Consider the following 10,990-nt stretch of genomic DNA (forward strand, 5'->3'; position numbering starts at 1 on the left):
GTCTTTAAGCCACCCTTCATTTCTGCATATTCACCTAGTTATATGGGAAATGGGTGCAGCGATTGAAACATACATGGAAATAGAGTATACAGGTCAAAAACCTTTGTATAGTTCTGAGAGTCCTCAAAGTTCATATTTGGTATGACCACCTTTATTCTTCAACAAACCCTGAACTCTCCTAGGCAAGCTTTCTTGTAATTTCTTTAAGTAGTCTTCAGGAATTGTTCTCCAGGGTTCTTGGAGTACATTTAAAACTCTTGTTGTCATGGTTCTGTGTCATTTTGACCCAGCATTTTGAGTTCTTATGTTTTGGTTTAATTTTGCATTATGGATTGTTTTCTGATGTTGTGCTTTGTTGATTAAGAATAAACTGAAACATAAATCTATGTTTCAGTTTATTCTTGTTACGGGATTAGTTCTTAGGTTTTGTGTCTCATGTTTGGTGTAGGTTTAGTTCAGTGTCAAGTCTGTGTCTTTGTGAATTGTTCTCACTTTATTTTGAAGGTTTATGTCTCACATCAGTGTTTCTAGTTTCACTTCCTCTGTCTCGTTAGGTCTCATTTCTGCCAGGTGTTCCCCTTCTGCCTCTAATTCCTTGATGACTTCCTCAGTGTATTTAAGCCCCGTGTTTCTTTGTGTTAATGTTGCATTGTACCCTCAGATTGTGCCTGTGTGTTTCCGGTCTCAGCGTTCATTGTTCTGTTCATTGCCAGCAATAAAGCTGTGGTTTTCAGTAGGGGTGCAACGATATTCGTATCGAAATTGAACCGTTCGATACAGTGCTTTCGGTTCGGTACGCATATGTATCGAACAATACAACATTCGTAATTTATTTTATCAACTTTCCTTCTGACGATGCTGTCTGTTCAAGGTTCAAGGTTCTTTATTATTTGTCACATGCATAGTTATACAAGTATAACACACAGTGAAATGTAGCCTGACACGCTCCTCGACATGTGCAAAAATTGGGGGGGGGGTAGAGGAAGAACATTATATATATATATATATATATATATATATATATACACACACTGGGTGAATGTGCAGTAGTAGCAGCAAGCAGGTGAATTCTGTACATTAATATGAATAGATATCTGACTATTTTACAGGATAGACAATATAAACATATTTAAAATTAAAGGAATTGAAATGTACATTGTGCCTTGGTTTAGTGTCTGGAAGAGAGTCCTGTCTCAGTCAATTATAGATGATGTGAGAGGGCAGGTGTGTGTGTTTAGGGCATGGATGGCTTGGGGATAGAAGCTCCTCTTGAGTCTCTCTGTCCTTGCCCGGAAGATGCGGAACCTTCTACCAGATTGCAGAAGTTGGAACAGAAGTTGGAACAGTGTGTTGAGCGCTCAGTGAATCTGCATTCGACTACTCCGCCTAGGCTGCACTGTCCAGCGCAGATCCACTGAGCGCTCAACACAGACAGCGTAGTCAGAAGGAAGAGCGCAGGGCAAGCTAGCAAGACAGAAGTTAAGCTCTCCTTGCAACATGGACCTCCCCCACCCTCATTCAGATCTGGCGTTTGGAATTATTTTGGTTTTCATGTGACGTATGACCCTGAAGGTAAGCGAGTCATGGACTAAAGTAAAACAGTATGTTGGATGTGCCATGCAATGCTCAATTACATGGGTGGGAGCTAGTGTGTTAGCGCAGTTAGCTCGTTAACGTGTTGGCCGTCTAGCCCCATGCACGGGGCGATCGGTGGTAGCTCGTTAACGGAGATTTGCCGTGTTGTGGCGTTAAGGTTATTTCAACGAGATTAACCTGAAAGCATGAAGAAAATATTGTTCAGCTTTAAACATTATTCAGCTTTAAATATTGTTCAGCTTTAAACATTATTCAGCTTTAAATATTGTTCAGCTTTAAAGTTACTGTGCAACTGTGTAATAAAAATGTGCTCACGACTTTGGCCTTGAGAGCGATAAGAAGCGATCGCCTCAGCCTGCAGGTGCAAGATATCTGCAAGCGAAGAGACTAGAACACCCAAGGCCGATTTCCTTTTATGGAGTTGTTTTTCTGCTAATGCAGCACTTTCCTCACAACCCCCTCCTGTAAGTTTTAGAGAATATATACTCATCCTCACAGCAAATATTAGGAATCTCCTGATGTGAGCTGTGTTGAGAGGTTGTCTCTGTCTCAATAAAAGTTCACTGATTCCCCATCTGCAGCAGGTGTCCGGTTGTCTTCATTCTCCGCCAGCCTGGTTAAGTCAATTCCTCCTTAACATCTAAAAGAACCTATTTAATGAAGGAAGACGGGTTCACTTTGTGTTTAATATTATTCTATTGCTGTTGTTGTTTTTTTTATATCCTTCAATTGGCGTCACGGAACAGGATCCGCTCCAGGTCAACTGGAACGGATGGGAGGAGTTCGGCCGTGGTCTGAGTGAACGGAGTTTGGACAAAAGCTGTGTGCACACAAAAACAAGGTAAGCAGACCTTTTATTTCTGCTATATTGAACATTATAAAAATACTTAGTGTCCAAACTCCTAGTAATTCATAACCAAAATTGTCTGGCTTACTTAAGGCTTGTTGAGAATCAGACAAGTGAATAAGAGATAAGTGAATAAGAAATAAGTGAATAAGTGAATAAAGATAAGAGTGAACTGAGGTCTGACCACGGTTGCAGCCGACGGGTTGCTCTCCGGTGTCGGATAAATACCTCAGTGCAGGTCTGGGACCTTGAAAGGGTTTATTAGTAACGCCTTTCTAAACAAATTAAAAGGTTAAAGGCCTTGAGAATATTTTTTAGTAATATTCTCTAAACTACAGAAGGGTTAGGAAGGCCCAGAGGACTTTATTAGAAAAGATCCTCTAAAACTTAAAAAGGAGAAGTACTGGTTGGAGTCCAAAGGAGGGGTCCCTTTGATCAATAGGAGAAAACGGATCTCTTCTTAAAACCCCGATGATTTTAGTGTTTTAAATGTTTTGATGTTCTGTTTGATATTGGACACACATAAATACACGCTGAATGCTTGCTGTGGAACACTGGGCAGGACAGTTTGGTTCTCCGTTGTTCACAGATTACACAATTAAAGGAACTAGGTTCCTCTTTTGGTTAAAATAATACACCACACATAGAATTTTTTTTTTTACACATTTAGTACATACATAAGGAGGGTAATGAGTGACTGCAGGTAATGTATGAAGTGTGAATGAGACGTGTGAACAAGGTGACAACCAACTAGCACCCCTATCAGGAAGCTCTAGGCAAGGTTACCCGCCAGACTCCGGTTTGGTAGAAGCTTGGTAACACCTGAAGGGATATTTCAGTGCTGACTCACCTTTAAAGCAGCGCCCCAGCTGTTAGTGCCTAAAAGAGGCAGAAACCCAGCTGGCCCAAATTCTCCTTTAAAATCAATAAAAGAACACTCCTCCATTGACAGTAAAATGGATGGAGAATTAGATCGAGAAACTAATGATGATGGTTGGGGTCCCGGTGTTATTCTTAGCACATTGGGAGAACAATTAACATGTGTTGAGACAGTCATCAACTCCACACACCAGCCTAAAGAAGCAAAAAAGCAGAAAGAGTCATTGAGGAAAACAGCTGAAAGGTTAATGAAAGAAAAGGGAAAGGACGAGGGGAGTAGTGGTAACTGGGGAATAATTTGGCAGAATAAGGCTATGCAGGCAAAAGAGAAAGAGGAAGAAGCCAACTCAGCAGCAGCAGGTGCAGGTGTGATAAGCGGGGTGAGACACAGAAAGGAAGCAGATAAGCACGCAGGCCGCAAAGCTAAATTTAATCACTGGGTGTGTTTATGGGAAACTGCAAAACCACACATGAAGAAAAATAGGTCTCAGCCACCTCCCTATTCTGCCTCAACTCCTCCCTCAGCAGGCATATATCCGGTACTTAATATCTCTGGTGGAATAATGACTATTGGAGAAGAACCGCCCGTAGCTCCAACTCCCATAGATACCAAGCATTTTTGCCCAGGAAGCTCCTCTCTGTCGGCGACATCCTCAGCTAGTAGTAGAGCCCCCTCTTCTATGTCCCATTGTTTTGTAACCGGATCTGAGGGCCTAACTGACCCATTTGCGAGCGCACCATTTGCGGTTCGAATGAACAGACAGGAACCCACTGAACAACAATTAACTGATCTAGAAGCAGCACTACGCAGCTGCTTAAATGAACATAGGTCAGTGGTCCAGGTGAATAATCGTGTTGCGTCAGCCCCTCTTTCCCGGTCCAACCCCTTTGCCAGCACTCCTGTCGCTGTTAAAGGAGATCTGACCGCTACTGCAAAAACTGAGCCTGGCACTTCACCAAATGTCACAGTTACCATGTCTTTGGTGGGCCGTCAGGATCCGGAAACACAGATGAGTTTAGCCCACGTTTGTGCTGACACTGCTACCCCACCAGGCGGGGAAGAAACTGAGGATACTGATGATGAACTCAGTGACCTTAACAATACACCCCCCTCTACCCCTCCCAGTTTAGGATATCAGACTAGATCTAAGGGCCCTGTGCCTCAGCCTCCAGGCATGTTTCCCCTGGTCCAGACTAAAGCGCAACGTAGACCAGTGTATCAACCTTATTCATTCGGAGATGTCCAGGCCCTAGTGGACAAACTCCCTGACATAATGGAGGGAGGGAATGCCTGGTTGGCTGGTTTGGATAAATACACAGCTGGACAGGACCTCGCACTGGGAGATTTTAGAGCTATTATAACTAGGTGCACATCCCGATCTCAGGCAGCGGACCTGGAACAAAATGCGGGTACTACCACGCATGAGAACGAGGTGCCACTAATGCAGGCCTTGAGGTTTATTGGACCGGCCCTGCGCAAACAATTCCCACCCAAAAATCAAGGCACCTTACAGAAATTTAAATGGGAGGGAAAGCAAAATCCCACCCATTATCTAAATCTGGCTGTTGAAGACTGGGTGAACCATACAGGTCATCACCCCAGTAGGACTTGTTCACAGAGCATGTGGTTTAGAAGGGCGGTGCTGAGGGGCATTCCGGAGTCAGTAAGCCAGAAAATGGAGGATAATCCTGATTTGCAGGACTGTGACTTTGCAATCTGGAAGAAACATTTGATTTTTAATCTTAACAAAGTGCAGATTAAGTCTGATGATAAAGCGGAGAGCGTCGAAGATTTACAGTTGCAACTGTTGAAGGTTCAGCTGCAGAAAGCTAAAAACGACCTGGGTGGAAAAGGTGACAAGCCTAAAAAGCAGCTTGTGGCCGCTGCGGCTCCCCCTCCTGGTCCAGTTGCCCCTGATTTGTATCCGAACCCATGGCCAACTGATCCGCAGCCCCCCCAGTATGGTGCTTATCACTCCCCGGCCCCTTATGGGCAGAGAGGTTCCCCATTTGGAGGAAACAGAGGTGGTTTCAGGGGAAGGGGTCAGATGGGAGGTGGTAGGGGAGGCCAGATGTATGTTTGTTTCCGGTGTGGACAACCTGGACACTGGGCTAAAGCGTGCCCTTTGAACCCGGCTGCTGGAAGAGGCAGGGGAGCCCGTGGTGGGCCCTATCAGCATCCTGGCCACAGAGGTGGACCTCGTGGTGCTTTAGTTGAAGTGCCCCCGGCCCCACAGATGCCTGTGATGGGGTGGGAGTACTACGAGGGTGGTCCCCAGCTATAGGACACCCCACAGACTGCCCAGGACGGTGAAGGGACAACGGCGGACCCTATGCTGTCCATAACTGTAGATAGAAGAAGAAGCAGCTTTTTAGTGGACACTGGAGCTACGTACTCCACCATTAAGGATGTTGCTCGTGAAAGACTTACTGACAGAGTGATTACAGTGGTGGGCATATCTGGGGAACCTAAAACTCTGCCTTACACCGTGCCCCTCCCCACAACGGTTGGAGATCAGACTTTGTTACACAGCTATGTTTGTTCAAAACAGGCGCCTGTGAATTTACTGGGAAGAGACTTGTTGATTAAATTAGGAGCCACAATACTCTGCTCTTCACAAGGCCTAACTGTGACTCTCCCTACTGGGGTTGTACTTCCCTGCTCTGACATAACAGAGGGAGGTGGTCAGTTTCTGCTGCAACCCTCCTCCTGTTTGGCGGACTCTGCTGACATCTACTGGGCATTATTGGAAGTTGAAACACCTGCTGAACCAGGAGTTTGGACTGCTTTTCAGCAATGGCGGCCGTGGCTCTCACTCCTACATCCTTATGTCCCTCCCCCTGACCCACCTCATGTTACACTGTTTTATGACAGGCATGACACCACCTGGTACCAGCACATGTTCCAAGAGCAGTGTGAGGGGCGGGCTTGGTCTCTGAACATGTCGTGCATTTTTGCGGCACCGGAGGGAGTGGCAGCAGCGGTTACTTTTACAACAGATCAATTACAGTGGTACATGATGTCTGATGAGGCAGCTCCCCATGTGTCACTGGCCTTACATCCTGGACACCAGGCTAGGGAGCTGGGTGGAATGGTTAAACGTTCCCTTGCGGCCACTGACTGGACACCTACAAAACTCCCACAGGTTTTGTTTTCTCCATCTACCAAGACATACCAAATTTTAAATGATTGCTTTAATTCCTCAACACTGCAGCATGGAGTGGTCAGCGGGTCACATGGAAGAGAACACACAGACCACTGTGATGCTGCGCCTTTACTCGACTCTCTTCCAGATTGTTTGTGGTCCCTTGGACCCACAGATGTAGGTTTAGTTGATGTGGAGCCAGTCTCTTTTCAACTGTCATCTGCTACCCCTTTGTGGCAGCCTCAGTACCCACACAGACCGGAGGCTGAGGCTGGGATTGCAGAAACAATTTCTGGTTTGGTCACTGCCGGTGTCTTGGAGCCCTCCTGCTCTAAGTGGAACACGCCCATCCTACCCGTTGAGAAAAAAGGCACGGGGAAGTTCAGAATGGCACATGATTTGAGAAGGATTAATGCCTTACTTGGCACTCCTACTTTGCCTGTGCCTAATCCTTATGTTGCCTTGACCAACCTCCCACCATCTCATGCCTGGTTCACCTGCATTGACTTGGCTAATGCCTTTTTCTGCCTCCCACTTCGTGAGTCACTGCGTGACATTTTCTCATTTACATTTAGAGGCCGACAATGGCGTTACACTCGCGTACCACAGGGATTTGCCCTCTCCCCAGGACTGTTTAATCAGTGTTTGAAAGAACTTTTACAAACCAGCCCACTACCATCTGACTGTATGTTAATACAATATGTGGATGACCTTTTGCTGTCTGCCCCCACGGCTGACATCTGTTTGGAGGCCACCAGAGTGGTACTTCAACACCTGGCCAACACAGGTTTTAAAGTGAGCAAAAACAAACTACAGATTGCAAGAAAACAGGTTTCTTTTCTAGGCCGCATGGTCTCACAGTCCGGTATTTCCTTGTCCCCAGAACACAGGAACTCCATTTTGCACCATCCAAAACCTCTAACTGTAAAAGACATGTTGTCATTTTTGGGCCTGACTGGTTACAGCAGGACCTATGTCCCAGACTATGTTGGCCTTACTTCCCCTTTGCGCGCTTTGGTAAATGAACAAGGCATGAGAAACCTCTCTGCTCCCCTCTCATGGACTACAGAAACAGAACAGGCGTTTATAAAGTTAAAACAACAGCTTTCTGTCGCCTCTGACCTTGCTGTGCCAGATTATGCTTTGCCTTTTCATCTTGATGTTTCTGGAACTGGAACCCATATCAATGGTATCCTGTTCCAGAAAAAAGGGGGAGAGAGAAAAGTGTTGACATATGTAAGCGTAATGCTTGACAACACTGAAAAACGCCACCCACCGTGCACACAACACGTTTCTGGACTTGCAAAAATCATTCAGAAAACAGCACACATAGTGATGAACCACCCACTAAAAATTTTGACATCACACAGTGTGGTGGCCTACGTCTCCTCACAGGCCTTCACACTCACTTCACTCAGGCAGAGACGCCTCAGTACCATTTTGGAAGCACCACACATCACCTACTCACATGAAGGCATAAACATGGCTGATCACATGGGATCAGGGGAACCACATATGTGTGAAGAGGTTGTGCAGGTACAGGAGAAAATCAGGCCAGATTTGCAGGCAGAACCTCTAATGGATGCAGAAAAAGATTGGTTCACAGATGGATGTTGTTTCAGAACTGAAAGTGGAATGTTGAAGGCTGCATGGGCAATAGTGGAACAGACAGACATGAGATGGAAAACAGTGAAAGCAGAGCAGTTGACAGGACAACAGTCTGCACAGAGAGCTGAACTGAGAGCGGTGATTGAAGCCTTAAGGATGGGAAAGGGACAGAAAGTGAATATATACAGTGATTCAGCTTATGCTGTGGGAGCAGTGCATGTGGAGCTCAAGCAGTGGCTAAGAGCTGGTTTTTTGACAGCCAGCGGAAAGCCTATTAAACATGAGATAGAAATGAGGGAATTAGCGGAAGCACTGTTGTTACCTGTTAAGGTGGCAGTGGTAAAATGCAAAGGACACAGTGCCGGATTGGATTTAGTGGCATTAGGTAACAAACAGGCCGACTTAGTAGCTAAGCAGACAGCTGGTTACTTACCCTCCCTGATTATGGTAATGGACCCAGAAGCCACACCCCCTCCAGAAAGACCACCCATACAACTGGGCCTAGCCACAATCAGAGAGTTACAGGACAAAGCCAGCCCCCAGGAAAAATCATTATGGGTAACAAGAGGGGCCACAAACACAGATGTCTGGCGTGGCCCAGATGGAAGGCCCATTCTACCGCCAGGGGTCAGACAGACAGCAATGGAAGAGGCACATGGAGTGGGGCATGTGGGACCTGCACAAATGATGAGGAACTTAGCCGCCTGGTGGCACCCTTATCTAAAAGACATGACAAAATACATGGTTAAAACCTGTAAGGAGTGCAACCAATTTGGAATCAAGCCCGCCTTCAAGCCAATAGCAGGGTACTTCCCCATCCCACTTTGCCCAGGGAAAGAAATAATCATTGATTACACAGACATGGTGGACAGAGTAGGTAGTTACAGGTACCTGCTGGTGGCTGTGGATGCATTTTCAGGTTGGCCAGAAGCCTGGCCGACAGCAAGTGAAAACAGTAGAACTGTGGTGAAGTGTCTGATTAATCATTATATACCACAGCATGGGTTTCCCGAGGTCATAAGGTCGGACAATGGTTCACATTTCAGGAACCACGATCTGCAGAGGGTTGAAGCCGCATTAGGTTTGAAACATAAGTTTGGCTCAGTTTACCACCCCCAATCCCAGGGGAAAGTGGAAAGGATGAATCAAACTCTAAAAACTAAATTGGCTAAAATCTGTGCACAGACCAAATTAGATTGGGTTAAGGCATTGCCTCTTGCATTAATGTCCATAAGATGCTCAGTAAATCAAACCTCTGGTTACACTCCATTTGAGTTGGAGCATGGCAGGCCTTTTCCTGGCCCCTCCTCTCGCCTGTTAATGTCGGATGAAGCTGATTCAGACCTCGATCCGAGGACATATTATAACATGCTCCGCAGTTTTGTTGCCCAGTATTCCTCACAGGTCGCTGAAAGAAACCAGCAAGAGCTGAAAGAGGCGGCTACACCTGGAATGGACTACGTCCTCCTGAAAGTCACAAAGAGAAAGTGGGCTGAGCCTCGCTGGACAGGCCCTTACCGCATAACAGAGCGGACCTCCCACGCTGTCAGGCTCGAAGGGAAAGGTGACACCTGGTTTCATTACACACAGTGCGCTGCTGCCACCGAACCAGGAAGAACCTTGAGAGAGGTGCAGAAGGACCTGTCAGAAGGAGCTGCAACAGCATCACCAACCACTTGAGGGAGCCAAAACTCAACCTACAAGCCGGCTGGTTACAAAAGGGGGTGTTCTTCATACTGAACTAAACATTTTTTATTTTTAACATCTTTTATGACTTTGCTTTTATATTGGCTTGAGTTTTTAAGATTTACATTTTACATTGCAATAGTTTTAACCGCTGAAAGCTCATTTAAAGTTGTGTCACTGATACTTTTTGTTGCTCTTTAACTCCTAGAACACGCCCTTGGCGAGGTGGGGGGAACTGGACCACCTTTCTGTGCCCCATCATCCTCTATTAGAAGACATCCAAGCTAAGTAAACGTGTCTTGGCCCTTTACTGATTGTTACAGCTCTCACTCCTGAGGATAAGGATCTCGCCCGGCAGATGCCTTTATTGGCTGGTCAACTTCCCACCTCCTCGCCAACGGATGATGAAAACTCTGATCGTGAGGGCGACGAACATTATCGTCTTTCTCTTGTTTAAATGCTTCTAGAATGGTTGTTTCTCTGTGGTGTTTTGTATTAGGCTTGTTATTAATTGTTTCCCTCACCCACTTCCTCTTGAAGGATATATCTGGTTGAACTGTGTCTGGTCGGGTTGTGAGGGTTAAGCGATGTTCTCAGGGTCTCCGGACTTAAGCCTGAGCGAATGTGTACTCCCACCACTGGATATAAATTGTTTTTTTTTCCACACCCCTTCCTCACGTTTTACCATATTCACTTTTGAATGTCCTTAGCAGTTACCGTTCTGAGTTTATTTTACGGTTGATTTATTCTTTCACATTTTCACGTTTATATCTCTCATTATTATAGTATACTCTGTACTCTCCACATTTTTATCATTACTTATGTTTTTTGGTTGCTGAGTTACAGGAACTGTTAATTTTGTGTCACTACCCTGGTTGCACTAACTCGTTGTATCCTTGTGTGCAGGACAGCTGTTACTGCTTTCGTCGGGAACCGAGACTGCTTGCAGCCGACCCCTGGGCAGGGTGGTGCCTGGACTCTTTTCTCCTCATCTGCAATGACAGATAAAGACAAATGATAAGACCCGAGGAGTTTTTCGAGCCAGGCTTCGACACGTCTCTGTGTTCCTTTGAATGTTACTTATTTTTGTGTGTTGACCCATTTAAGATGGGTCAAAAGGGGGATTTGAAGAAAATATTGTTCAGCTTTAAACATTATTCAGCTTTAAATATTGTTCAGCTTTAAACATTATTCAGCTTTAAATATTGTTCAGCTTTAAAGTTACTGT

The 10,990-nt window shown here is 45.6% G+C and overlaps 1 protein-coding gene across 1 annotated transcript; it reads left to right on the top strand.

The window, feature by feature from the left end:
* Window positions 1-3,885: 3,885 nt before the first annotated feature.
* LOC147310418 (uncharacterized) lies at window positions 3,886-10,039 on the top strand. The gene is made up of 2 exons (XM_086268287.1): window positions 3,886-5,604; window positions 5,875-10,039. Exons 1-2 carry the CDS (start codon window positions 3,886-3,888, stop codon window positions 9,754-9,756), a joined length of 5,601 nt encoding a protein of 1,866 aa, XP_086124413.1. The 3' UTR covers window positions 9,757-10,039.
* Window positions 10,040-10,990: the final 951 nt, after the last annotated feature.

This window comes from Aulonocara sp. 'chitande type north' Nkhata Bay, linkage group LG17 (assembly GCF_057382095.1).
Source record: "Aulonocara sp. 'chitande type north' Nkhata Bay isolate Kocher_YH1m ecotype deep benthic linkage group LG17, A_spYH_male_GT1.1, whole genome shotgun sequence".
In the NCBI taxonomy this organism is placed as follows: Eukaryota; Metazoa; Chordata; class Actinopteri; order Cichliformes; family Cichlidae; genus Aulonocara; species Aulonocara sp. 'chitande type north' Nkhata Bay.

Coding starts and splice junctions, on each gene's coding strand:
- LOC147310418 (XM_086268287.1), top strand. CDS start 3,886: ATGACTATTGGAGAAGAACCGCCCGTAGCTCCAACTCCCATAGATACC. Junction 5,605..5,874: donor ACGAGGGTGGTCCCCAGCTA/TAGGACACCCCA, acceptor TGTTCAAAACAG/GCGCCTGTGAATTTACTGGG.